The 27,117-nt window shown below is 46.8% G+C and overlaps 1 protein-coding gene across 6 annotated transcripts in view; it reads left to right on the top strand.

The window, feature by feature from the left end:
* LOC147884603 (propionyl-CoA carboxylase) overlaps positions 1–27,117 on the top strand; it is a 120,781-nt gene that overhangs the window by 37,879 nt on the left and 55,785 nt on the right. For 5 of the 6 annotated variants that reach the window (XM_087397436.1, XM_087397440.1, XM_087397434.1 and 2 more), the window contains 2 exons: positions 10,001–10,075; positions 10,273–10,378. In XM_087397436.1, the coding sequence (XP_087253562.1) occupies positions 10,001–10,075; positions 10,273–10,378 (181 nt within the window). The remainder of the gene's footprint in view (positions 1–10,000; positions 10,076–10,272; positions 10,379–27,117) is intronic. The other variant, XM_087397438.1, reaches the window with a different exon arrangement.

Here is a 27,117-nt window from a genome sequence, read left to right as displayed (position 1 = left end):
GGTAGTCTTGGGCTGATCCTGTTCTTTCACTCGGACTTGGTTGTACCCGCTATATCCATCCATGAATGAGTATAAAGCATGTCCTGCCACTGTCTCCAACACTCTATCTGTGAAGGGAAGGGGGAACCTATCATGTCGTGTTGCAGCATTCAAACTCCGATAGTCAACACATATTCTAAGTTTGCCGGTCTCTCTTTTGGGTACAATGACAATTCCGCTGACCCAATTGGAGTAATCCACTGGGTAGATTAATCCTGCTTGCTCCATTTTCTGTATATCTGTTTGGACTGCCTTGCCGTAGTTGGGATTCATGCGGTATGGACCTTTAATCACAGGGTTTGCATCTGGATATAAGTCGATGCTATGCTCCATGAAATCAGTGCGGGCACCCCCTTCAGATCCTTGTAGGACCAAGCAAAGACATCCACAAATTCTTTAAAAAGGTCGGTGACTGCAGCTAGAAGATAGTCATGTTCCCAGACCCAACTGGCTAACTTCAAATGCCTGGGTTGGTCCTCACTTCCAATGTTGAGATACCGCCAGTTCCGTGCCTCATCAACAGGGGCAATGCATTGGGATGTTGAGGTACTTGGTTCACCCATTCTCAGTCCTGTATGTGCTGGAGTATCTTCAAGGGGAAAGTCCCCCTCCACTTCTCTCAACCAAGATGGGGGGTAAGTAATTGGGGGTTTCTCAGGCATTGACTGAGATGTAGAATCAGTAGATGTTGCAGATGTTGTGTGCCTTCGATGCCTCGGTGACTGTTTCAGCATGCCCCGGTAAGGTAAGCCTTCCACCTCATAAGTGGTTTCCGGAAGGTCTTGAATTGAGGGGTGGTCGGCTTCCGATAAGAAAAGGTCAAGCAAAGTGAGATCGGCCATGTCTTCACCTCTATATCCGGTATGCACCCTGGGTCCGCCCAAGACCTCAAGCTGTTGGTGGTGATTCTCCTCAAGTTCAGCAATGTCTATGTCACTTTCTTCTAAATCACTATCACCATCAGTCTCGTCTTCATTAGTGTTTCTGTCTTCTCTATGACCATCATTGCACTCAGCAGTACCATGGTTGTACACCGTAGTACCATGGTTGTGCACCGTAATACCATGATTGTACTCTGGAGTACCATTGGTGGGTTGTGCAGTACTAGCCTCGTCCCTAGTAGATCCTTCATTGTATCCTATAGTATTGTCAGCATCATTTTGACCAATGTCCTCCATGTCGGCCACTGGACAATCCTCAATGTTTACTGCAGTACCATCATTGTCCTCAGTACGATCTGTGGTGTCCACTGTAGTACCCCTAGTGACCACTGAGCCGGTAATGTCTCTGGTGTTGGCCCACTTGGAGTAGATCCCTTGTGTCGACCTCCTGGGAGGTGATTCAGAAATGTAATAGTCTGATGCTTGATTTGGGGGGACAATAGACAAAGTTGTCGTAGAGTGAGGTTGGGTTTGAAACTCATAAGATCTTCAAACAGGGAGTAGTGGTGGACACTAGCATTAGCCTTCTACAACCTCATCCTCCTAGCCTCTGGCCGAGGGTCGAAGCTTACACGAGGATGTGGATGTAGGTCTGAACTATGAGTCATTGTCTCCAGTGGTTTCTCTTCCATTACTCCTTTCCCTTTTTCCTGGGCAGGACTAGGTCTTGTCCCCATAGCCTCTTCTCTGTTGAGTGCTGTTGGGGACAAAGTGGAAGGACCTACTCGTGCCTCCTTATCCCGGTACTGTCCGGGGGTTGTCACTTCTGTTGCAAACCTCACAGTTCTGGACTTGCGGGATGGAAGCTGAGGTGTGCTACCTTCATCTTCAGAACTTGTTTGAAGATCTCTCGTGACACCCTTTACTACCTCCTGATACCTCAAAGGCATAGAATGATCACCCGAGGATGAGGCACTCCCAGAGTTAGTGGTTGACCTTAATGGCTGTGGGCCCTTCGAGTTTGTTTCTGAATCACTATCAGAAGCCAGCATGGGTGGTCTATTCCTGGGCGTACTGTGTACCTTGGAGGAGGAGAATGACCTCGGTGGGGGAACACTTGTCGAACTCATTGGTGCTGAGGTCTCCGGTGCTGACTCTGAGTCACCCTTACATTTGTCACCTTTTGTATGTGATCGTGTCACAGCGCCCAACACTGCGCCAATCAAATGGGGATTGTTGCCCTCCCCCGCCACTACTACATCAACCATATTTCACTTGGGATGCGGGTTCCACTCTTCTATTGGGACAGCTCCTTTGAGGTACCGACACTCAGAGGCATCATGTCCATGGATCTCACAAAATGTACAAAATGAGGTAGAAGTAGGTACCTTTCGCTTGGAGGGGCACTCCTAGTAACCATGGTTAGAACCCTTGCATTCGGTGCACCAAAGGCCACTTCGAATTCGGGCCTCAAAGGACGATTGGCCATCCACCTTTATTCTATCTTTCAGGCCTTCTTTGATTTCTTCTAACTCCTTCTTGAGTTGCTGCCATGCGGATGATCCCTCCTCTCTTGGGAGTTGGGTGGTCGTATTCGTTGATGAGGCAAAGCTTAACTGTGACCGTTCCATCTTGACAGCTTCTTTTAGGAAGTCTTGAAGTGAGGCATGTTCAGGGAGTTTATCCACCAACCTTATAGCGATGGAAGGGGGTAATGCTTTCAAAAACCATTCCTTCATGATAGCATCATTAGGTGGCACAGACATCTTTGTCGCCAAGACCCTCATCCTTGTGTACATCTCAGAGATGCTTTCTTCAGGCTTCATGGTGTCAGTGGATAACTCTTGGACAATCATGTGTTCGAATTTTTCCAACTTGAAAGTACGTAAGAATTCCTCCCTTAGGTCTGTCCACGTCTGGAAGTGGTCCGGAGGAAATTGACTGTACCATACATCCGCGGCATCCTCCAATGACGAGGGAAAGATGTGAAGGAACGCATGCTCATTCTCCACACCTTTAGCTCTACATGCTGTGAGGAACTTCCTCACATGAGCTTCCGCATCCTCATGGAGGTGGCCTTTGAACTTTTGAGTCTTCACGTGGACCTTGTTGAGTAGCTCAAGAAGTCTAGCTCTGTTTGGGGGACTGAGAATGGCCATCCCCACCCGAGAGGTTGGAGAAGATGCAAGAGTTGGAGGGAGTCCCGATGGGGCTGTAATGAGTGTTGGTGTTCCCAAGGAGGAGACCACCCCGACAACTCCTCCTGTGGAGGACCACAATGGGGAAGTCACTACTGATGTAGTCATAGAGGGAGTGTACCCAGATGGTAGCGCGTAAGTGGGGGGTCTCGGTGTTGCAGAGGGAAAGGGTGAGAACATGGAAGATGTGGGGGTGAAAGAGGATGGGAGAGCATTTGGGAAAGAGAGGGACGGAGCTGAAGTCATGGATGAATAGGTAGAAGGGAAGGAAGGAGGTGGTGGAAAAGGCAACACCGGTGTGGATGGAAAGGGAGATGAAACCATCATGGCAGGTAAAGGCATGGCTGGAGCAAAAGTATCCCCCAATGGGATAGATGTAGAAGAAGGATTAGCTAGGAGCCTAGAGCTATGCATAACAGATGAAGTAGCAGCTTGTCCACAAGAGGTCGAGGCGGGAGTAGATGGAGTCACCACTCCGGTAGAAGAGGTGGTTGATGAAGACATCGTTGCAGGAGGAGGAGAGGGGCTGCCTTGACCTTGATGAGTCCTTGAGGAGCCCTCGTCCTTAGTACCCTCTTCTTCTTTCACCTGTTCTCCGCTTTGCACTTCTTCTTCTCCGGAGTCTGGATCAGACCACTAGGGTTCCTATTGATCCAAGTCAATGAGAGTGTCGATGAAGTTACTTGCTGTGGCTACTGCTCCAGTGGGCTCACTTTGTGCTCGAGTTGAGGGCTTCGCAAACTTACGTCGCACGTAATGCTTCTTGTACCTAGTTTGGTCTGCCGGAAGTCTTTTCTCCACTCTCCTCAAGTATCTCCTAGTTCTCTCACTAGCTCCTTCAAAGGTTTCAGAACTACTCGGCATAAGACCTCTCTCTAGGACCCTAGATGACCACTTCACTCGTGCTACTCAATACCAACAGTGTCCCACCGTGATCGCCATAAACTGTTTGAGGGGAGGGGTTCCTATCCTTCCGGAGGTGTTACCGGAGGCCAAAGGCCACTGGCGTGAGAAGCATAAGTTTTGCAATGCTCTAATGCAATGGATCGTGCAGAGCGCACCGTGTAGTAGTGTGCGAGTGTCGTATGCTATATTGCAGTGAACGACGACGTACGAGTGCACTATGCTAACATGACAATCACCGGTGAACTCCACAACATAAGCAAAATAAGAAAATCCTACACTGGTGAACAATCCCCATATCGGGAAGAGACAAGAGAGATGAGAAAGTGACCGAGTTGGCCAATGTACATATCACTGGACGTGTCCCCAGGTCACAAGTTGCAAGTCGCATTGTGAGGGACTTTGGGCTCTCAACCACCAAAATGATCCTGGGGATCCCATCGTCTGCTACCATGGATGAGGCCGAATCGGGTGGAGACTCCAGCACAGTGCCAAATGCTCGACCAATGGAGGGGAGGATGGATCTATATTCCTTTGGGAGTCTCGGGAAGTAGAGCGTAATCGAAAAACGGGGAACATGGTGTGTCGTGTCCATGTCCTGCACTGTAAAGCCATGGTACCAAGGGAAAAGGTACACCAAATGCAGGCCAAGGAGGATGGGGCTCTGCTCCACAAGTGTCGAGGCAGTATCGGGGGAGCTCAGGTGGATGAGGAAGACGCCTTTTCCCTAGATGGTGACCTCCTGAATGTGGTCACCCTCTAGTGCCAAGCTCGCCTGGATCCACTCTCGCACCTGTCTCCTTGTGGGTGTGAGGCCCACAATTATGCCCACGATTGCCTTATCCTGGAGGGACTGAACTGCTTGTTGTACCTGTTGCTTGTCGGCTGGAGAAAGAAGGACCTTAACGGCTGTGGGATTCCAAGGTGCTGCCATAGAGCCCCTCTGGTGAGACCAAGGGTCACCACCAAGATCTTCTTTCTCTAAACAAGCACAAAAAACTCCCACTGCTGCAAAGGGAGAAAATATAAAAAAGAGAAGAGGAGGGGCAGGTGGAGAGATGTCGATGGAGGAGGGGAGCGGAAGAAGATAGGACAGGAGGGAGAAGGAAGGGATGGAGGCAAAAAAGGGACCGGGGGGGGGATGCAGGGAGGAGGAGGCGAAGAGGCGGGGGGGGGTAGAGGTGGAGAAGGCGGGGAAGGCGAGGGGGCAGCGGAAGGAGGCGTAGGGGAGGGGAGGGGGGGGGCGGCGAGAGGTGGAGGCGATGGCGGGGGGGGAGGCTGAGGGGAAGGCCGGGGGGGTGGAAGAGATGGTGGGGTGGAGTAGATGGCAGCGGGAGGTGGAGGAGATGGCAGCGGGAGGTCAAGGTGAAGGCCGAGGGCGGGGGCGGAAGAGATGACGGGGAGGAGAACATGGTGGGGGGGAGGAGAGGACGGGGGAGAGGAGGGCGGGGGGAGGCGGAGGAGCAGGAAGAGATGGCGGGGGGCCAGTGGGATCAGCCAGGCGTGGAGTGGGGCCAGCAGCAAAAGAAGCTCCTTGCCTCCTCCTTTGAACTTTCCTTGGTTTTTAAATGCTTCCCTTAATGTCTTCTACGTAAAAAGGAGGAGAGGACAAGGAGAAGAAGTACCAGAGCTGGAAGACTTTCTTTTGCACTTCTTACTTCGGGAAGTAAGACATGTTCGTCCTCTATTGAACTTCAGACTCCTTCCTCTTTCCCTCTAGCAATCACGCTTTTGGGGTGGTGATGGATTAGAAGAACGCTGTCTCAAACTTTGGCGCTTTTGTGGGGATTCTTTTCAAGCAATAGATGGACGACTTCATGAACTAGGGGAGTCTCTTTGACTCAGTTCCTTGGGAGAAGAAACTATCTCTAGGACATGCGTTCCCCATAATCAACTTTGAAGAGATCTAAAAATCGAGGGATCTTCTTCAAAAACTGAACTCTTGGATTCTGGCTTTTAGAAACTCTTCAATTAAGGTCATCATCTAGCCCTATTATAGGTCCCCTCTTGCTTGGTCGTTTGGTAGCAGAACGTCTGTGTTTAGAAGCCATCATACTGGACTGTTTCGTAGCTTGGTTGATCGAAAAAGCACTGGATTGTTGAGAAATAGTAACCAATTCTGAATCACACTTTGGACAGCTCCAAAACTTGAACAAAGATAAACTTTTCTCGCAGTAATTCAGCAAAAGAACTTGCTGTTTTGGGACAGCAACAGAGCTGAATCAAACGGTCAAGATTGGTGGTTGATAGAAGCTTGTAATTCACTGTTTTGAAATAGCAAACAGGGCTGAATTTTCCATGCCGAATTTTGCCAACTTCTGAGGTTGTCTACAGGTCGAAGTCCGCGTGGTTTGTTGGCTGAATTCATGATCTGAGACGAGCTCATTGGGCTGAGCACACTGGGATGAAATTGCAATCAAATTGAGAACTCCAACTCATTGATATTGATCGCATACCGCTCTTAGAGGATCGGGCTGCCTTGATCACACACACTCTCCATACCCTTACTCTCATGCCTATATCTAAAAGATGGTTGCTAAGATGCTATGGCTCACATCAAAGGCATTTTACATGAAGGGTTGCACCCTACTCAATATGGCTTTATTCCTTGCATACATATTACAAACAATGTGGGGATTGAATATGCCAAATATATTGAGCAAGATGTTCTTCTCCTAACAGGTGGATACAGTAAAATGGGATTTCATCTCACAAGCGGAGTCCTGGGATTTGGGAAAAAAATGCCGCATGTCATTTATTGGTTGCATCAAGATAGTAAAAAAACTGGTATTTTGGCTCGTGATATTACTAATCAATGGACCCCTTTTTGTTCGAGACGGCAGGGTTGTCTTCTTAGTGCTCTCTTTTATGCAATAGCTACTCAAGAGATTAACCTTTGTAGCAAGCATTGATGCATAGATCTTGGACATGGCATGTCCAATCATAATGGTCTTGTAGTTTTTCGGGCTCATGGGATCTCTTGTCTTGTGAATGGGGGTGATGGTGTTCAAGGGTGTTTTTCTCCTAACAGGTGGATATTGCTAAGGACTTTGATACGGTAAAATGGAATTTCATCTCACAGAAAAAGTCTTTGGAATTTGGGGGAAAAATGCCACATGTCATTTATTGCTTGTATCAAGATAGTAAAGCAACTGGTATTTTGGCTCGTGATATTCAATTTGCAAAAGACTCACACAAATGTGTTTTGGGAAAAAGCTTGACAATCCTTTCTTCTAGCTGGCTGGCATTTGTTGTATTTCCCTATAAAGCAAATCAGGCGAAATGGCTTCCCAATATTGTAGAAAAAACTCCACCGTCAGTCCATAGCAATCCAGACTTTTCCACTTTCCACATGCTCCGATGTCATCTTCAATTCTCTCTCCATGAAAGAGACCTCAAGTTGCAAATCTTGTTGTAGAGATAGAATCGGAATGGCGTGCTGAAGAAGTTCGTGGCGAGCTGTGATCATAGCATGTGATCTTGAATCAACCTGCCCAAAATGCTTAGCAAAGTGAGAGAGACATGCTTGCGCTAGCTGCGCGTTGGAAGAGGTCCAAATACCATCCAAATTTTTAACCTAGTAAATATTGACAGTTTGCCTCTTATAATGCAAGCTCTTAAAGAACTCTTTTGAGATACAGCCCTTATCTGTGAATGCTCTTTGCCTGGCCTTGGTTTCCCATTTCTCCACCTTCTTGCGATCATTGCATTGAAGAACAGGCAAGCAGCCTCATCTTGAGATAATTATTGGAGATGCTAATTTCTGTCAATTCTTGACATGTGGATTCGGCTTTGGCTCCATCCTCTCGGAGATCATGCATAAAATTATTATCATAGTCAGGAATGACATGCTGCATCTGAGTAACAAATGCTATCCAAGCATAATCAGCATCATGCGACAGTGTGCCCAAAGAGAAATAATGGCATCCGGCACCATATTTGTAAAAGCCTCATGCTGCAAGACTACTGTTAATCAATAGCAGCCTTCTATTTGGCAATCTATCCTGCTACATATCATAGAAGGACAGCTGCAGCCAAAGAGGAGCGTGATCAAACTGTGGGAAAGCATAATCAGCCCACATATTATAAAAACTGTTAATCAATAGCAGCCAGCTGCAGCCAAAGAGCAGCGTGATCAAACTGTGGGAAAGCATAATCTTTAGAACAAAAAAATTCTAAATTTGTATGATTGGACTTATTCTAGTCTTACAAAGGTATATATATACACATATTACATGTGAAATCACCATATTGATGTGCATTGGACAAATTCCAATGGTTTAAATGGGCTCAATAAGCGGACTGTGCATTATGCTGGAAAGTATAGCCAGGAAGCAAAGGCCGTGTCTCTTTCCATAAGTCAACAAGGCCGATTGAATCCATTGCCATCTCCATGGGCAAGCATATGTGTATGACCAGATGTATTATCTCCTAGCTGTGGCACATTGTCAAAATCCCCACAGAGAAAGGCATTTTGCCTCCAATCTGGAATTCATGACTGCTCTTTTTGCCCTTCAAAAGGTCAAATGTCTTGGTCCAGAAGAGTAAACCCCCTCTTTCTTCATTACTTCTTGGGACATGAATGGTTATCATATCACCTCAGCTTTGTAGAGCATTTGGGACTCCAGTGCTATGCATGATTCAATCGCTTAGGATCTCATTTATCTTATCCCAAAGGGGAGTGCAGAAATTTGGTTATCCAATGGAGGCCCATCTCTCTCTTGGGCACTACATATAAGGTCTTGGCAAAGGCAATCAACTTGTGGCTGCGACCCCTTCTACCAGATCTTATCCATTATACTTTTGGATTTCGAGACAGGTTGTGACAGAGTAGACTAGGGTTTCTTGGAGGGTAGGTTGCTACTTTTTGGATTTTTAGATGAGGGGTGTCCTCCTTGTACAAATGAACTCATAGCCTGATGCTTATCAGAGGGCTAAGAGGAGTAAGATTTCAGATTTCCAGATCAGTCCATGCCAAGGATGCCCTCTTGCCTCTTTATTGTACTTATCTATGGTGAAAGCCATGATATCTTTTCGACATCTCAAGCAGGTATTTTTCGGCCAAGACTTCCCCTCAAGCAAGATGAGGAGCTTCTAGATGGTGAGCTTGCAGATGACGTGATATTTTTTTCGATGCAACTCCCTAGATTCTCACCTCCTTCAAGACAGCCTTGGATTTGTTTTGTATTGCAGTAGGTGCACATATTATTTGGAATACCCCAGATTGGAGGGCTGATTTTGGTTTCATATGGATACCATGGCCTGTTATCTGACATACACTGTACACACTGTAATGGTCATTCGGTTCAGTATGCAAGGGGCTTCTAGGGATGCTTTTTCCAGGAGGACTTTCTTCCTTAGGTAATGGAGAGGCTGTCTCCTCTTCTCAGTGGTCACTTCAGGTTTGAGATGGCAATTTCAGCCTGAACCTTGGATCTTACTAGGCTCTCTTGTTGTGTAGGCCTTGACGCTCTTAAGTATTTCTCATGCGACACATGGATTACTCTTCCCTTGTGCACTTCGTTCGTCGGGCTTTTCTCATACTTAATAGAAGTCTTCTTTAAGGAAAAAAGAAGTCAAGAACCAGTTTTTCTTTTCCTATTTTAGGAGCTGAAGAATTTGCACTCCCATCATATACACATGGGGAATACATAAGTAAGCAGAATACTCTCGATCTCTTTATACGATCCCTGAAGGGATGAGAAACATAGCCAGGGCATAGACAACACCTTTAAATGGTCAAATTACCCTCAAATTAAAAGGAGACTTAGCGAGATTGTATGAGATATGAAAGCAGTCAATTTGAAGTGACATCAAAGGCATTTGAAATAAAAGCATTAGAAGAACCAATCACTTGAAAATATGACACATTAGGCAGGGCATTCAACTTAATTTGTAGTTTCCAAAGGATGTTTGTGTACAGTAAAGGCATAGTGAAATGTGTCTATTGCCGGCATGTTGAAATGTCTCTGTTGCCAGTTTCAGATTGGATGCAACTATTACTTCCAGAAGCTGTGAAGAATGACGTGTGCATCATAACCAATATGGGTGCAAGTAATCTTTATTCCCTTTCTAAAACAATGCTGGCTGCACATGATTATGTAAATTTGAAGTCCAAAGGTACTAATGGTCAATTTCAAATATCTTGTGTCTGACTAGTCTTCTCCATCCTTTGGTTCCCAAAACTTTTACGATATCACTTTTCCTTGTTGGTTTGGTTTTGACTTAGACATGTGTTTTTTTCTTCACAGCTGATGCATTGGGTGCTCAAGCAGAGGTTTTAAAAGTAGCAAAACAAACTGGACTTTGCATCACTGTTTGTGTGGCATGGGAGGTTTCTCCAGATGGTGAAGGAAGGTATTCTCGTCTATTTTCTTCTACGATTCATTTATTGGATATCCTCTGATGGAAGAAAGATCCTCTCATTCTTAAATCTCCAAGGACAAACCTTAAGCTGTGCTAGGATTTGGAACTGCAAAGGTGGTGTGATGACTGCCAATGTGCTTTAACTGCACCCTAGTCTAGCTAGTATGAAAGCCCTTTATATCTTCTATGAATTGCAACGTTGTGGGTGCTTTTAAAATCTGTTTATCTGTTAGCTCTACATCTGATTTTATACTTGACTTTCTCAAACATCTGCATATCCTAGGCTTGGCTCATTTCATGACTTTGGACTTGGGGATTGTAGATGATGTCATGTGGTCACTCATGGTACTATATGAGAGAGTCATAGCAGAGTGTGCAACACATGTGAGGAGGTGAGTACCCTCTAAGTGAGAGGATGGTGATACTCTCAAGCCCACATATTTTTTGAGCTGCTACAACTCATCTTCAAAGAAAACGCATGTTCTCATGGCCGGTGAAAAGGGGGGGACAGGATTGGCGGAAGATGAGGTCATTTCCAATTAGAACAATGGAAGGTCGACTTAAAACTGTGGAAAAAGAAATCTTCCGTTACCTGCAAGTCTCTCAAAGAGAAAGTCTAGAGTCTAGAAGTCCAAGAGTCTAAAATTAGGAAAAGTTTGGAAGTAGAAACTAGTACCAGAAAAGTTTGAAAAGCAAGAAGAGGTACTAGGTCCGAAAAGTGAAGGTTATACGAATGGAAGCACAAGGTATTACCAATGCAACAAGAACTAGAACCGACAAAATGAATCAGAACATGGAATTAACTGAAACAGATAGCATGGAACGTAAAACGTGGGACCAACTAAAGTAATTGAGGAGGAAACACATGGAGCAAAGTAGTGAAGTAGCATTGCACACTAAATGTACATAGGGCCCTGAGACACGGGTGATCCACGAGGCCGAACAATTACTCATGGAAAGCATTCATGACAACAACGAGTACGTGCCACTACACGTGTTGCTTGCCTTTTGCTTAGCTGAATAGATCTCGCGTAGCGGAAGGATCCAATGGAACTCAAAAGGACCTTGCACATCTAGAAAGAAGGGAGAAGAATAGCTAGGGAGATGGGAGCCAATTGTAGAGTAGCGGGAGAGGAGGATAGACAAAAGCCAGAGAGATTGCAATTGGCCAAAGAAAAGTGATTTTGAAAGGGAAAGCAGAGAAGGGGCGGGGGGAAGTGAGAGAGGAGGAGGAAAAGAAGAAGTTAGGCAAAGTTGCGACGATGGCTATTTGGTCGAGGATGCAGGTAGCTTCTACACTTGCTTTTTATCAGGTGGATGATTTTCCTCAGAGAGTGGAGATGTTGTCTTTTTTTAAAAAGAGACCATCACAAGTATGACGTAGCATCTCCAGCCACAGTCCTGATTCATATCAAGTTTTTCATTTCGCAGATCCTTTGAGTGGTATTTTACCATGGGTTTTTCATGTTCCGCATGATATATCTATGCCTTGAGTTTCTTATCTTGGCTATTTCTTTCATACTAAAAGAAGTCTATTTTATGGGAAATATGTGCATGTGCATAAAAAACTGTGAGTGCACAATATTTACAAAAATAATGCTCTTAAAGTATTGTCTAGGAGCTCATGGCCACCATATGATGTGAAAAGGAAAAATGGGAAACTGGCTGAATATTGTGCTAAGGCGCAACATGAGTGGTGAAAAGAAAGTAAAAAACGGAGCTGCATAAAAGGTGCATTAGTTAACTTGACACTTTGGCTTCAGTAACTGCTGGTCGAGGGTTACTACTGAACACATATGTCTGGCTGTGTCTCTAGGACACCTTGGGTATAAGAAAATGTGCCATAAAAATGGCTTGCGACATCATTGGTAAGCCACCTCGTTTCTCATGGTCCTGAAGTACTAGGGCTGTAAGAGGTTCCTTCTAATCCCCTCATCATCATCGAATTTCTCTGCAAAAAGCATCTTGTCTTGTGCTTTGTAAGAGGTATACAACTCAATGAATTGAGCGTTGTGCATTTCAATCTTCCAACTTTGTATCGTTGCAACATATACTTTTGTGCAGCATGCAAGTTCTACTGTCAAAGATTTCTTATTTGCTTCATGTTGGAGACGTACTGCATGTACTTGTAACTCCAAGGCATGCTGGATGAATGCAAGTGTTGTACGGATGCAGCGCTTGCAATCCGCATACAGAGATGTGCAATTGTGCAGACGACGTATAGTACTGTCAGGCTGTATGATGTGCAGAGTTTTGTGCAACAGCTGAAATTGGCTAAACGACAAATTTGTGTGGCTACAGCAAAATGATGCAAATAGGCTATGGGTGGTTCTGAGTAGATATGTACAGATGGAGCTAGCACAATGCAGAGGCACACTGATGATTACCGTACGATGATTTATGTACGATGACTACGTGCAAGAGGTTGTAGCTGAACGATGGGGTTGTGGGTAGTGATTGAAACTAGAAATTGGAGCAATAGATGGCGCACTTTCAAATCCAGACTGAAGGAAGCAAGTGCAATGCATGTCCCAAAATCAGACAACCTACTCTGATACTACTGTTGGGTGCAGATGTGGGTAGATGGCACATGCTTCTGCTGCAAAGAGGGAGTTCTGGAGATGATTCCCCATTTACTATAGGGATGTTCAATAGCTCAGAGGATCTAGCTAGTGGCCTTCAGTATTGTGGCTTCCATGCAGCGGTACTTCACTTGAGGGATGGTTGTATGGCTCACAGAGGGACGACATGCCTTCTCAATTGATCCAGTGTCAGCAGCATACAAGGTCCATGGCTAGCAGGTCCTTTGGATAGAGATATACAATGCATTGCTGCCTTCCTATGTATGCCCAGCGCCCTCATCAAAGCATATTGTTTTGGAGACAGTGTCCAATATTACTACCTGGAACATTCGGACTACAAGTGTAGTTACGTGATAGGAGAACAACAGATCCCTTTGACAGCTACCCTCGTTGCCATCTGGTAGGACATCGTCTTACCTTGCATGCCATTTGGGAGGACGGTACTCCAAGATTGAGAGCAACTGCCGAGAAGGTGGGAGCATTTCTGCAAGGCTTGGCCTGCAGAAGTCTTTCACACCCTTTTTGTGGGGGATATCCATTGGATGTATAGCCCGACACCCTGGCTGTTAGCCCTTGTTCCAGAGATTCTCTAGGTAGTGAGCTAGGATCTTTGGACACAGGCTGGTTTCTCTATTCTGATAGCCGGCTTTTCTAATTGCAGTTACCTTCCTTAGCTCCTTTTGGAAGCTGATAAGTATGGTGTTTTTCAAGCATTAATAGAAGTCTCCTTTTTTCTGGGGGGAAAAGAAGTACCATTACTATCGTGCTGATATACAAGGTAGGGAATCCCACTAACATCCGGAACTACCGCACTCTCATGATTGGTCACACACATGCCAAGATTTATGAATCAGTATGTGTGTGTGTTAGAGAGAGAGAGAGAGAGAGAGAGAGAGAGAGAGAGAGAGATCAGCTCCTACACAGAGTCATAGGGACGTTGGGCTTTGGGATAGGCTGGATTTTGGAGATAGCATTCCACTCTTGAGCATATCTTCACTCTAATGAGACCGTGCATTCATACGGGGTAGTCTTAATGGGACCAATCTTCACGATGTGTCATATAGCCAGCGTGCAGCTTGCACGAGGTCAGGGAGCTCTACTAGAGTTGCAATGCTTCCAGGCACACCTTTAGGACCTCTCAAAAAAGGGATGCTAGTGAGGCTGACAAGCATGTATGCAACACTCTTCTGGAGTAGTGATATCTCGACGACTCACTGGGGGAGATTTGAGAGGACACAGGTGATTATGGGATCCTGGATGATCTGGAGTAAGCCCTCAGTTTCTCATCATCTAGTACGGAAAAGTTTGCCATGACACCACTTTAGATTGATGTCATCTTTTAGACAGTGACATACCTTCGAAGGGTTTGGGATTTGCCTAGTTGGAGCCTACTGAGGTTTATAGTTGAGTCATCCAGGCGACTTGAAGATAGAAGGGTTAGCATGCATGGTCTGCATGTATATCTAGATGGTTCACTAATCAGGGTATTCAAATGGACTGACTTCCATCATTCAATAGAGCTTGGATGCATTGTTTCCCGTGATCCCACGAGATGAGATCAACTGTATCATATGGTTGGACCTACTACAACTCCACACGTTATGGACTTGGGGGGGGAAACATGAGCTCCCCACCAAGATCCAGTTCTAGCACATGACTACTTCTTGAGAGTATCATAGGATGGAGTGATCATCAGACCCCAATACCTTGAGGATAGAGGAGTTTCACATGCATTGAGGATTGCCATTGGACAGATACGGATCTCATCCTATCAACTGAGGATCAAGGCAAGGAGAGCCACGAGCACACCCAGAGAGCAACGGATTTGTAGGTTGTGCACATTGGATTATATGGAGACAGAAGAGCATTTTCGATGTACTTGTCTCTATTATGAGATCTGGGGGCGATACCATCGCCTCTTTTAGGAGGGACAGGGCTTTGGACCATTCTTTGACTGATCCACTTTCATAACAAGGTTTGTGTTGGCCTATACGCGATGGCACAGAGAGACCCTATTGGGCTAGATCAGACAACAGGAGGCGATAGTGCGACAAGAGACATAGGTAGATCGAGCACAATGGCATGTCACAAATTTCTACGCATTCTAATTTCTAGTCAGCCCCACGACATAGTGGAGTGGAGCAGGAGGAGCTAGCTAACATGAGGGCAAATCGGATTAGTGGAAAGAGACAACACGTAGTGGTGGAGCTAGAGACATAGAGACCATGTGTGATACAGAGGTTGACCAGAGTAGGCACGATAGAGGTCTAGCCTAGCTCAGCTCTCCTCAAAGGGGACCATCCGAGCCTATCTCATCTCTCCTCAATGGGGACCATTAGAGCGGAGGTATCACTCTTAATATGGCCGACAGGATAGAGAGATCATGGAGACCACGGCCCCCCACCACCACGAGATACGACTCGATAGATACAAATATGAGATATCCTCCCATACCACTAGAGAGCTGCTATGGCACTTAGTTTTGTATTTTGAGTACTAGCTTTGGGTTTTTGAGCTTCTTATCATAGCACTCAGCAAGGGCCCTAGCAAGCCCTTTACCTCAACCCTGATTGACTTGTATGAGTTACTCTTTTGATTGTACTTTGTCCCATAGGCCCATGAGGCCTCCTGAAGACGTAAATACATCTTTCGTTCTCTCTTTCGTTCTCTCTCGGTGTGTCATAGGTGTTCGTCCGGGGTATGTCTTACGGGTATGTCATGTCATAGGCATTTGTTTTTCATAGGGTCTACTTGCCATAGGCGTCTATATGGGTATGTCTATTGTGTGTTTTTGTTTGGGTCCACCACAACAAAGGAGCTATAGTTGCATTTGACAGCATGGTAGGCTTTTTGTGAGAGCCAAGACATGAGGGTAAACCTGGATAAAACCAAGATTATGATCTTCAACACTACTGAAGTCAGCTCCAACATGAGACGTTCACACCTGCAGAGGAGCCAGTTGGGACAGTGAGAGGGGTGCATTTTCATAGGTCCCAAGTTTACCATGAAACCAACGGCACAAGCATGCTTGACCAGAGGACACATGTTATCATTGAGACTAGAGAGACAGCGCTTTCAAGCACATTCCTAGCACTTGAGCATGAAATCACTTCTCTGTGATTCTCTCATTCGACCAACAGCCTTTTATGCAGGAGATTTTTGGACCGTAGACCTTATGAATGGAGTGCTTTTGAGAGACTACAGGTCATGATGCTATCTTGTATGATTTGGGGCAAGAGATGTACTCCACATGACATCATTTTGGCAAAGTTTTCTTTAAGGCCCCTCCACATAAATGTCTCGTTCTAGATGATCATCTATCTGGAATGGTCAGGCGTGTTGATTGGACATATGTAGGCCATCAACGACTAATGTTGAGGAGGGAGATGAGTAGTACTGGTATGTTCGAGTCTCCCAATGTTCTGGTTGCAAGACATGTCTATTGATCATTTATCGCAATACTCACTAGTACTAGTATGTAAGAGGCTCCAATATGGTCATGTTTGTATGAGGTGCCTATTGACCATTTATCTTCATATCAGTACTCACTGGATGCCCCCTTGCCATGTCTGACATAGTAGGGGACTCATCAGATCATCGGGGACAACCTATGGCAGATATACATTCATAGGATATGGATCTCTCTCTTGCAACCGCATGGGAGCAAGATGGTCTTCTATAGGGAGCATCCCCTCTACCTAGTGAGGAGTGGCTTTGTTCAGCCACCAAGATCAGCTCAAGACATCATCTCATAGATTCTAGATCACTGCATGTCCCGAGATTCCGGTCACATGACACCACAAAGACCTTAGTCTTTCACCCTTTGTGATACACATGAGCTGGATACCGAGGAGCATATACTGATGTGATACCCTAGGTATTATGAGATCCGAGGGAGATACCACTGTCTTTTCTCCCATGGATACAGGGATATGTGTAGAGTCATTGATTACTCAAACCAAAGATGCGCTGCACTCTTCGTATACGAGGTCACCTGACTTATGCCACGACCCCAGATAGCAGCAGATCACATAATTCTTCTTCGTAGGAGAAGAAGTGGATCAGATATGTCAGGATGGGACCTTGATTTTCAGCCATGCTAGTGGACACAAGCCTAGCAAGCGCAGGCACCATTCCTGACGCTAGGCTGCCTCATGCCACCCGAAAGTACATCCTAGATAGAGGAGAAAAGGATGTCAGCAGTAGGTTTTAAGCATGGTTTAGAGACACCACTACTACAAATGGGGCCTAATCAGGCCCACAGAGAGTGCAAGTCACTCATGTTTGACACATGCTATAGGACACACAACGATATGACAAGAATTACTCGATACACAGAGTTACTTTCCTACAATACCTAGCTTCATTAGTAGTCCTTGCTTAGAGGAGTGACAGACACCTCTAGTTTTCCGAAAGGGGGTGTACTTTCTACCCACAACTATTCAAAACTGGTAGTCACAAGGGATTTCAGATCATCTATCGGGTCTTTGGCCTCATTTTTGGCAAATCTTTAGGGCCAAGAAAGTCTCATACTTTCTTTGGCTTACTGCTCTTAGAGGTATTCCTATTGGCTTTTGGCTTCAGCAGTAGATGGTGGCACGTCTCTTAGTCGTAGCTCTGCATCTGACCAGGGCTATTGTGACCCCCGCCGGTCGGGCTCCGACTCGAAACAAGGAGGGGATGTCCCCAAGTGTGATCTGTGTGTCGACCCTTTGTCTGAGCCGTCGGGTCACAGGCTCCGGGTCATGGTCATGTCGAGGCCTCGTCTCGTGGGGGTCCAGGTGATCTAGCTAAAAGAACTCCGTGATAGAACTCTGAGAGGGATCAGCCAAGGAAGAAGTTTGCTCCTTGTCTCCGTGCTCGGAGTATCCTCTCGCGGTGTCTATGTGCCTCATGAATGAAATCTGCCAAACACCGCTGGTTCAAGTAGGAGAGGAAACGGGCCAAAATCCCATAGCTATCCCTGAAGAGACAGTGCAAACGCCCTCGGATCTCATAGTAAACAGGACACCTGAAGATGAAATGCTCCTTTGTCTCAACCTCTTGTATGTCACACAGTGTGCATATGAGCCTCTCCTTGGGTAGTCGCTCTGCTATGCCGCTCCTTATGTGAAGTCTGTGTGAAGAGACTCGGAACTGCCCAAGAGAGACCCTTAGCGAGTGGGGTAGGTGGATCTGCGTGTATCCTGGTGGGTCAATGAAACCCTCCGCTGTGATATGTAAGAAGTGATCTCTGTAGAAGCTAAGCTTCACTGGGAGTTCACTCGGTCGCAACCAAGTCCGAAATGTGTGTAGCTGTAGTAGATCCTCATGAATAACCTGGTTGACCTCATGTGATAGGAGGGGAGAGAACGGAGCATCCATGCTGTATTGGAAGGGAGGTAGTCTATCCATGTGAAGCCCCAGTCGCTCAAACCATCTCTCTGTACGTGCATACCAGCACCTCTGGTCCCCTCCTGCTGCAAGTGCCATAGAAGAGGATAGAGCTATCCATGGTAGCCTACTATGCCCCGAGGTATAATCCCCATATTCCCTGACTCGATATAGGTACGTGATGATCTAAAATGCGGCATCTAGCTGTAAAGGGGGTGACCCAAACTCGGCGTGAATGATCTGATGAGGAACGGATGGCTTACCACGAATCATCTGTGATAACATGAGAACCTGTAGCCGCTCCACACGGGCCCACTCTGTATCTGATAAGTTTGGCTCCCAACAAGGGTTGCCGTACATCCCGTTGGGCGAACCAAGGAGTCAAAAAGCAAACCCTTGGTGCGTGGATCCTGAAAGTGCGAGCGGAAGCAGTGCCTCTCTAGTCTAGCCAATGAAGCATACCCTCAGCTCAAGCGTGCCTACATCGCGGGTCTCATAGTGAAGCTGGGTCCGGAAAAGATAACCCCAAGATAAGTGTATGATGAAACTATCTCAACAGGTGACCCCTCAAATGTGAACTGCTCCTAACGCATGATGGCTCGAGATGTATTGAAGATCATGACGTTGGTTTTACCGAGGTTGACCTTCAAATCATGAGACTCACAAAAGGACTGTAGTGTGTCTGGAGCCCCTCTGCCGAGGAAGACAAGGGAGCCACGTCATCTGCGTAGAGCAATATCTGGATCAGTGTTCCCGCGAGAGCAACCTACACCTCCATGTGTCTGCATCACTATCTCAAGCTCGTCAATGTAGAGGCTAAACAAGGTAGGCGACAAAGGACACCCTTGTTTGACCCCGATGGTGCTCATGATCTCGTTTGTCCATCCAGATCCTGCACGAACTTTGCCTGAAACTCTCTCGTAAAGTGCCATGACGGCCCAAATGATCTCTTGGTCATAACCCAAGTCCAGTAGGCACCGTATGAGGCGGGGCTCTCGGAACCGTGTCAAATGCCTTGCGGAAATCCACAAAGCAATAATGAACCCTCTGCTTCCGTGCCCTCGCCTCCTCGATGATACATCTGAGCGTGAGAATGTGGTCCATGGTTCCATGATCACGCCGGAATTTGGCCTGTCCTGTTGCTCTAAGTCCTTGACACTTCGCAAATCTGCTAACCTAGGAGTCAAGTACTGATGCATAAATCTTGGACATGACATGTCCAATCATAATGGTCCTGTAGTTCTCTGGGCTCATGGGATCCCCTGCCTTGTGGATGGGTGAGATAGTGTTAATGGTCCAAGTGTGTGGAAACCCCAAACAAACAACTTCATTAAAATTGGGGCTAGGATGTTAATCCCATATGCAATGAACTCAGTGCATAACCCCTCATGATCCTTCGCTCGGCCATTATGAAGTTTCATTACGGCATCCTTTACCCCTCCTCTAGTGAAGAGGGTGCAGGATGTGGGGCGAGGCGGCATGTGTGAGAGATTAGGGACTGGCTGATTTGGGATGTCATAAAGTGTGCATGCATAATCAAACGAGATCTGAGTGTCAGTGAGTGGCGGAGGGGACCGTCCTTCTAGAAATCTCCGCCAAAAGTCTTTAGAGTTGTTACTAAACAAAATGTTTAGTAGCTCCTCCTCGTTCCGACGAATGAAGTCTAGTTTCTTCCTTCGTACCAGTCTACGGTACTCGCATAGCGTATCTGGTGTGCTCGAAAGACTGTTTTTTGTTTCGAATCTGAGCTGACGGTGTAAAGCCTTACACTTATCATCGTACCAACTATTACAGGGTACAATCCCAGGGGGTGGTGGATGGGTGGAGCGGGTGGTGTGGGGGAAAGCGTGAATGGCAACCTTGTGTAGTGAGCGGGTGACAAGGGCAGCACGATCCTCTAAAAGGGGTATGAAGTCAATATAAGTGAGAAGTATGTACATACGGCCAGGGTAAGGAAGCAAATGATCCTGATCAAAGCGTATATCGTGGTAGGTGGAGTAAGAACTGAGTTGGGTGGAAGGTGCTGTGCGAAGAAGGGTGGAGATGCTAAAGAAAAGGTATGTATGATCAGCCCCCGGGGGGGAGGTGCTACGGTGAAGTCAGTGATGCGAGATGTGAAGGCAGGGGATCCCTTGATGTAATCAACAACGTTGGAGCCCCCCCCATGTGGAAAGCATGTGAAACCACCTGAGGCGGGCCACCTTTCAAGACCATTGTAGATAATGAGATCATGTATCCTGCCGAGGTCTAATAGGGCCTGCCCATAAGATGAGAATGGACCTCGCCTGTCAGCCGAAACCCGTAGCATACCTGCCTCCTCAAGGTCAATATCTGGTAGCAGAGTAGAATCATCTCTGAAGTCAAGAAGTGGTACCTGATGGGCCCTTGTTCTCGCGTTGAAGTCTCCCACTAGGAGGACTTCTCTACGGCTAGAGAACTCAACGATGGATTGATAAAGAGTAGCAAATGGGGATGTCTCATCATCACCTCGTATATCTCTGGCAAAGTAGGAGGTCTCAGGGGAGAAGTAGCAAACTGCGACAAACAGATTCCGGCTGTCTATGTGCCGAATCCGGATCCAAAGAAATTTTTTGTAATATGTATCTCTCTACTCTACTGAAATGGTGCCCATAAGTGTGGATCTGAAAAGGAGTGCAACTCCACCTGAACTTCGAACTCCTCTTGTACCCATCATCTCATCTTTGTAGGCAGACTCCCATGTATATCCGTTGACTACTGGAAGAGGGCGCTCTGGACTTAGATGAGTCTCTATATAAAAGACTATGTCATGACTTGTATAGGATTCCGAGAAGTTCCCTGGTTCTGAGCATAAGGTACCATTACGGTTCCAAATGGTGTAGGACAGGGTCTCGGATATCTGAGTCTCATAGACCCTGCTCCCCTATGTAGGAGAGGGGACAGGTGCCCTACGGGGGCGAATAAGAAGTCGTCCCTCTCATACCACTGCCCACTTTCCCTCCTTTCGGGCTTGATCCCGCTGTTGCAATAAGGAGCGCCTCTCCTCAACTTATAGAGGTGTGAGGTCCTCATCCATAGAGATCGCTGGCTGATCCAGAGAAATCTAGCAAGCACTGTTTGTGGAGTTGCCATATTGCTAGAGTGGTTTGGACAATAGTTTTCAAATTATTATCATACATCACCTCTGACTCATATACTATGATCCGACAACCTCACAGACCCTTTTTTTTTGGGGGGGGGGGGAGTTTCCCACCAAGATCCAATTCTATCATGATCTCTTCTTGAGAGTACGAGAGGATGGAGTGATTATTAGACCCTAGTACTTGGAGGATAGGCAAGTCTCACATGTGTTGAGGATCACCATTGGGCATATGTGGGTCTTGCCCCACTAGCTAAGGATCGAGGCAGGGAGAGCCATAGGCACACCTAGAAAGCAACGCATCCATAGGTTATGCACATTGGAGGAGGTGGAGACAAAGGAGCACTGCTTATGTAATTGCCCAGTTTACCATGAGATTTGTGGACCCCACGGCCCCTTTTTCAAGAGGGCACAGTTTTGGACCACTTTCTCAGCTGATCCACTTTCATGATCATGTCTACGTTTGTCTCTCTTTGATCGAGATGCGGCAACACAAAGAGACCTCGTGAGACGGATCAAATAGTAGTAGGTGATATGACAAGAGATAAAGATAGACGGGACACAAGGGCATTTCACATATTTCTACACGTTCGAGTCAGTCACAAGACAATGCGGAGTGAGGAGGAGGAGCTAGCTAATAGGAGGGCTGATTGGATTAGTGGGAAGAAATAACATGGAGTTGTGGAACCAAAGACACAAAGACCACGCACAGGGTAGAGGTTGAGTAGAGCATGCATGATGGAGGTCTAGCCTATCCTAGCTAAGGTCAGCATCGAGGTATCTTTCTTGATATGACCCACTAGATACAGAGATCAAGGAGGCCATGCCCATGCCTCCCATTGTCGCAACGAGATATGCCCATGCCTCCCACTGTCGCAACGAGAGATGACCCGACATAGATTGATACTAGATATCTTCATATCCCGTTGGAGGGCTGCCATGGTACTAGGATCATAGAAGATAGTCAATGACATCTCTCGCTCTCTCATGATTTTTTTTTTTCAAAAAGATTACTTAATTAAGTATGAATGAAAACCGCAAGAGCAAGCTCTAATGCGGGAGTACATCATGCCATGCATGAGAAAAAAACCTGCTAAAAAAGAGCTAACAAAAATCCAAGGTGAATGCTGAAAATGCCACCTCAACCTTGAAGGAGACTCGGAGAAGAAAGGAGATCCTCTCCAAACTTTGAAAAAAGTCTCTCTCCTGGCTGTAGCTGCTTTGGAGGATCCCTGCATGCTCGCCTAGATGGCCATCAGTGTGTGTACAGTACCAGTCCATATACTGGCTAGAGAGTGGGAAGGGTGAACCTGGGAACCCTCCAACGCTTCCGTACAAATGGCCCTTCAAATATGTCAAGCTGCAATGCTAGCCAAAATCTCCTATGATGTGTCTCCCAGGCATGAGCAGCTCTGAAAGGAGTGAAGGGAACATCCTGGAGAGAACATGACTCCACAGAGTGTCGTATAATGAAGGATGAGTTTGAGTCATGTCCCAAGAAAAACACCCCAAGAAAAACACTTGAGGGCCAGTAATAGATAACCATGTTACTGATCCCCAAGTTATGAAGAAGGGTATTATATGAAATATGCTAAATATCCTAGCACAACCCTTCTAGATTGTCCTCGTCTGTCTGCACTCCCAGAGGCAATGCTGAACTGACTCAACTGCTGCGTGGCATTGAGGACAAGTGGGGTTAGCCCCAAACCTGGATCTCCACAGGTTCACTGCAATCCCTCCATGAGTAGAAAGCCAAAAGAAGAGAGCGATCTTTCTATTCCCAAGGGATTTTTAGTCTCCTCCAAAACTTTTTCAGCACCTCTTCAAAAATCTAAAACTATCCCAATGAGGAGCTCTGGAGGGCCTCTGATCTCTACTACTAAGCTGAAATCTCTTGGCATTTCTGATTGTGTAACAAAAGAAGGGAATGCTTTGCTCTCGGTGCCCTTCATCAATCCATTCCCTCTCCTATGGGTCCCACTGCAAGAACCTAATGGGGGAACCACCATTTAACCAGAGTCTCCAAGACTCTAGTGCCAGGAGAACATGGTCAGGATCAAGATACTACCATATAACCATAGTCTCCAAGACTACGCAAGGTCAAGTTGGCAGAACTCCAAAAAATGAGTTTCCTCCTGATGCTCTTCAATCTGCTGTGTTGGAGAGATGCCCACCCCAACATGGCCTAGGTACCTGATGGAAACACCCCTCTGAATCCAAGAGAATCCTATGTCATTCCCCCAGTCTGGAGTGTCCTCATCACTTATTCAAAAGCCATTGGATTTGTTCCAATTAATATGAGCCCCTGCTGTAGTGCAAAACAAATCCAAGGCTGTCCTGAACAAGGTGAGTGTCTGTGGTGTGGCATCCAAAAAAACAGCCGTGTCATCTGCGAACTCACTATCCAAGAGCTCATCCTTCTGCCTCAACGGAAGCCTCAGCCCTATAATGTCAGCTTGAGCTCCAAGGTAATAGCTGATAGCTTCGGCCACATATAAAAAGAGAAAGGGGGCTAAAGGACATCGCTGATGGACTGATCTGGTAATCTGAAACCTGTCTCCCTTGACTCAACCAATAAGAACCTGGCTATGGGCTGATTTGTAGAGAGCTAACACCCCTCTGATCTATGCATTTGTGAATCCAAAGCGAACGAGGGTACCTGCTAGAAAGCCCCAGTCTCCTCTGTCATAAGCTTTCTCAAAATCCAGGAGTAGAATGGCAAGCCTATGGCCATTATGCATGGCCCAGTTAGAAGCCTCCTAGAATGAGAAGATGTTATTGAAGATGCTCCTGCCATGCACAAAGCCCGTTTGTGTATCAAGTATAAGATCTGGAAGAAAGGGCTGCAACCGTTTTTGCTAAGATTTTGTACAAAGTACCTTTTTGCTAAGATTTTGTACAAAGTACCCAATAGAGTGATCGGTCTCCACTGAGACACTAAATTCCTGCAATCCCCTTTTGGGATAAGATGAATGAGGCCCTCCGATAGTTAGTCTGGCATCTCACCCCTGAGTCCCAAACGCCCTGCAGGGTTGAGGTAATGTAATTCCCAATCTGATATTAAAAAATAGGGGGTAAGTCCATCTGAGCCAGGACACTTTCCCTTGTGAAGGGCAGAGAGAGATGTCTTGAACTCTATGTTGGTGAAGGGTGCATCAAGTGAGACGATCATATCTCCAGTCACCAACGTAGGTAAGTGCTGTCAAATAACAACTCGAGCATCATCTTTGGCATGTTTGTCAGGATCTGCTGTATGAAGGGAGGCATAGAAATCTGTGGCTACCTGCAAGACGGCATCTGGATGTGTCTGTGAAATTTGTCTGAGTCAACAAGCTATGAAACACTCTCCTTACTATGTATGGAGCCGAGAGTAGAGAAGAACTGCTTGTTGACCCTACCTCCCGTCTCAGTCCAAAATGACTCTTTGGCATGAAAGTCCAAAATGACTCTCTAGCATGAAAGGCATACTGTGCTCTCTGATCTAATAGTGACTGTTGTTGAGCCCTTGCAGCAGTAAGGCGCTGTCATGTGCACGGATCGGTATCTGACGTGTACTAGTTACACAGAACTAGCTCAGGTTAGCCTGGGGAGGCTTAGAGCTAGGCAAGCTTGATTCTCGGGTTGAGTGGCAAGGGTATGAACTATTTATAGGTCTTCGCTATTTTTGGCACCGGGGCCCGAGTCTATAAAAGAGGCCCAGGGGGTTCAGTTCTCAGTGTGCAGTTGGGAGCAAGTCTCGTTCCCAGGTGCTAGGTCTGATCCTGGATTGTGTCGCGGACGCGCGCCTGCATCTTAGCGTAGCCCAAGGCCCAGTGGCAGATCCAGGGCTTCACAGCGCCACCTGGTGGTATGGGACACCAGGCTGGTTTGGGATCTGATTGGGAGTTCGTGCCAGTAGCTCAGCTCGTGGCTCGGGGGGACATCTTCTGATTCGGGATCACATCCCGTAGATGTCACGGTTGGGTGGTGAGCAGCCTGCTCAGTTCTGATGTTGTGTGTGGTTATTTTGCAGATCAGGGGTTTCAGGAGTGCTGGGATGTGTCAGTTGGTATCAGAGCCAACTCCTGAGGTAGGAACTTTTGATGCGAGAAATTTGACGGATTTCTCTTCCAGGTATGCCCTAAAATTCGAGATTTCCTGCTGCGTTTTTGCTGTCTACCTGGGGTAGAAGGGGTGAAGAAATATCTGGGAAAGGAAGAAGAAGAGGAGTGAAATAGAATCAAAAATTCTGAAGGCTACAGAGAGAAGTCTGAGGGAGGAGAAGGAGAGCAGAAAGGAAGGAGAGTAGGGCAGGAAATTTACAGCCAGGGAGTAGAGGATGCGGGGTGTAGGAAGGGGCGCAGTAGGCGAGGCAGTAGCGACAGGACAGCCTGTGCAATAGGCTGTCCACAGCCAGCGCAATAGGCTGTCCACAGCCTGCGCAACAGGCTGCGAACAGCCTGCGTTGAGGGCTGCGTGCAGCCTGCGCAGGTGGAAGGTGCTTTTTTGCGAAAAAAGCACCCCTCCAAAGTTGGAGGGGCTCAGGTGCTTTTTTCGCAAAAGCACCCCTCCAAAGCTGGAGGGGCTCAGCCTTCTTTGGAAGCCTAGCTTCCAAATCGGGCAGCCCTGCACCCTATATAGATGGGGGGCTGGGTGCTAGACAATCCACCAGCAGCCCAAGATTCGAGACGTCACCTCGAGATCTGTGCCAGCCAGCCTCGCGCTTCAGCAGCGCCCTGTTCGAGCAGTTTCCCTGCATCCGCCTTGCCTGCGTCAGCCCTGCACAGCTCCCAAAATTTCCGTACCAGTCCGTACAGTTACAGCGACAGCCGTACAGCCTGTACGGACTGTTTCGCCAGCTCTTGTACCTGCTGCTGCTCCGTACAGCGCCTGCGCCAGCTTCTGCAGCCACCGTACGGACTGCGTCAGCAGCCGTACAGGCCACGTCAGCAGTCCGTACAGCCTCTATTGTTGACTGCGCATCCGGTTGCAGATTCGAGGAGGCACCAGGGCTCGTGGTCTTCCAGATTTCAGCATCTTTTTTATCTGGGACGGTTTCCTTCTACTCCATCTCCCTCCGTGCTCCGTTTCAGTTATTTATTTCTCTCCATTTGTAATCGAATCAGTATTCAGCCATGTCTGATGCTCCGAATCCCGAGTTCGCTATGGGAGAGCAGGAATTAGATTACACTCCAGTGGGAGAAGATGATCAGGGACTCTATGACGACCTGATCACTAAGAAAGCCTTCAGTGAGTTCACGACTGCTCTGGATAGTAAATTTGAGCAGGTTAACGCTAATCAATCGGGGTTGACACAGCAACTCCAAGGGATACAAGCTACTTTGACTCTTCTGGCTAGCACGGTTCAGGCACTCACGCATGTGGATGCCATGGCCTCCGTGCTAGGCCCGAATATCACTCCGGATCCCTTTCCAGGTGACCAGAAATCAAGAACAAAGGAGGTAGTTGACACTTGGTTGCACAAGTGGCAAGTACACTTCCAATTTCACCCCTATCCAGACGAGAAAAAGATTCAGCTAGCAGCGGGGTTTATGTCAGGTAAAGCCTTGCTTTGGTGGAAAGAACTTCAGCCTAAGCCTGACACTTGGACAGAATTTGAGGGTATCTTCAGGAAGGAGTTCCTGAAGAAGGAAGATGACTATGATATCGTCGGCAAG

Source organism: Dipteris shenzhenensis, chromosome 26 (genome assembly GCF_047967505.1).
Source record: "Dipteris shenzhenensis isolate YYH24624 ecotype China chromosome 26, Dip_SZ_1.0, whole genome shotgun sequence".
Taxonomy (NCBI): Eukaryota; Viridiplantae; Streptophyta; class Polypodiopsida; order Gleicheniales; family Dipteridaceae; genus Dipteris; species Dipteris shenzhenensis.
Note: the sequence above shows the minus strand (reverse complement) of the source record. Positions and strands in the feature narration are given on the sequence as shown.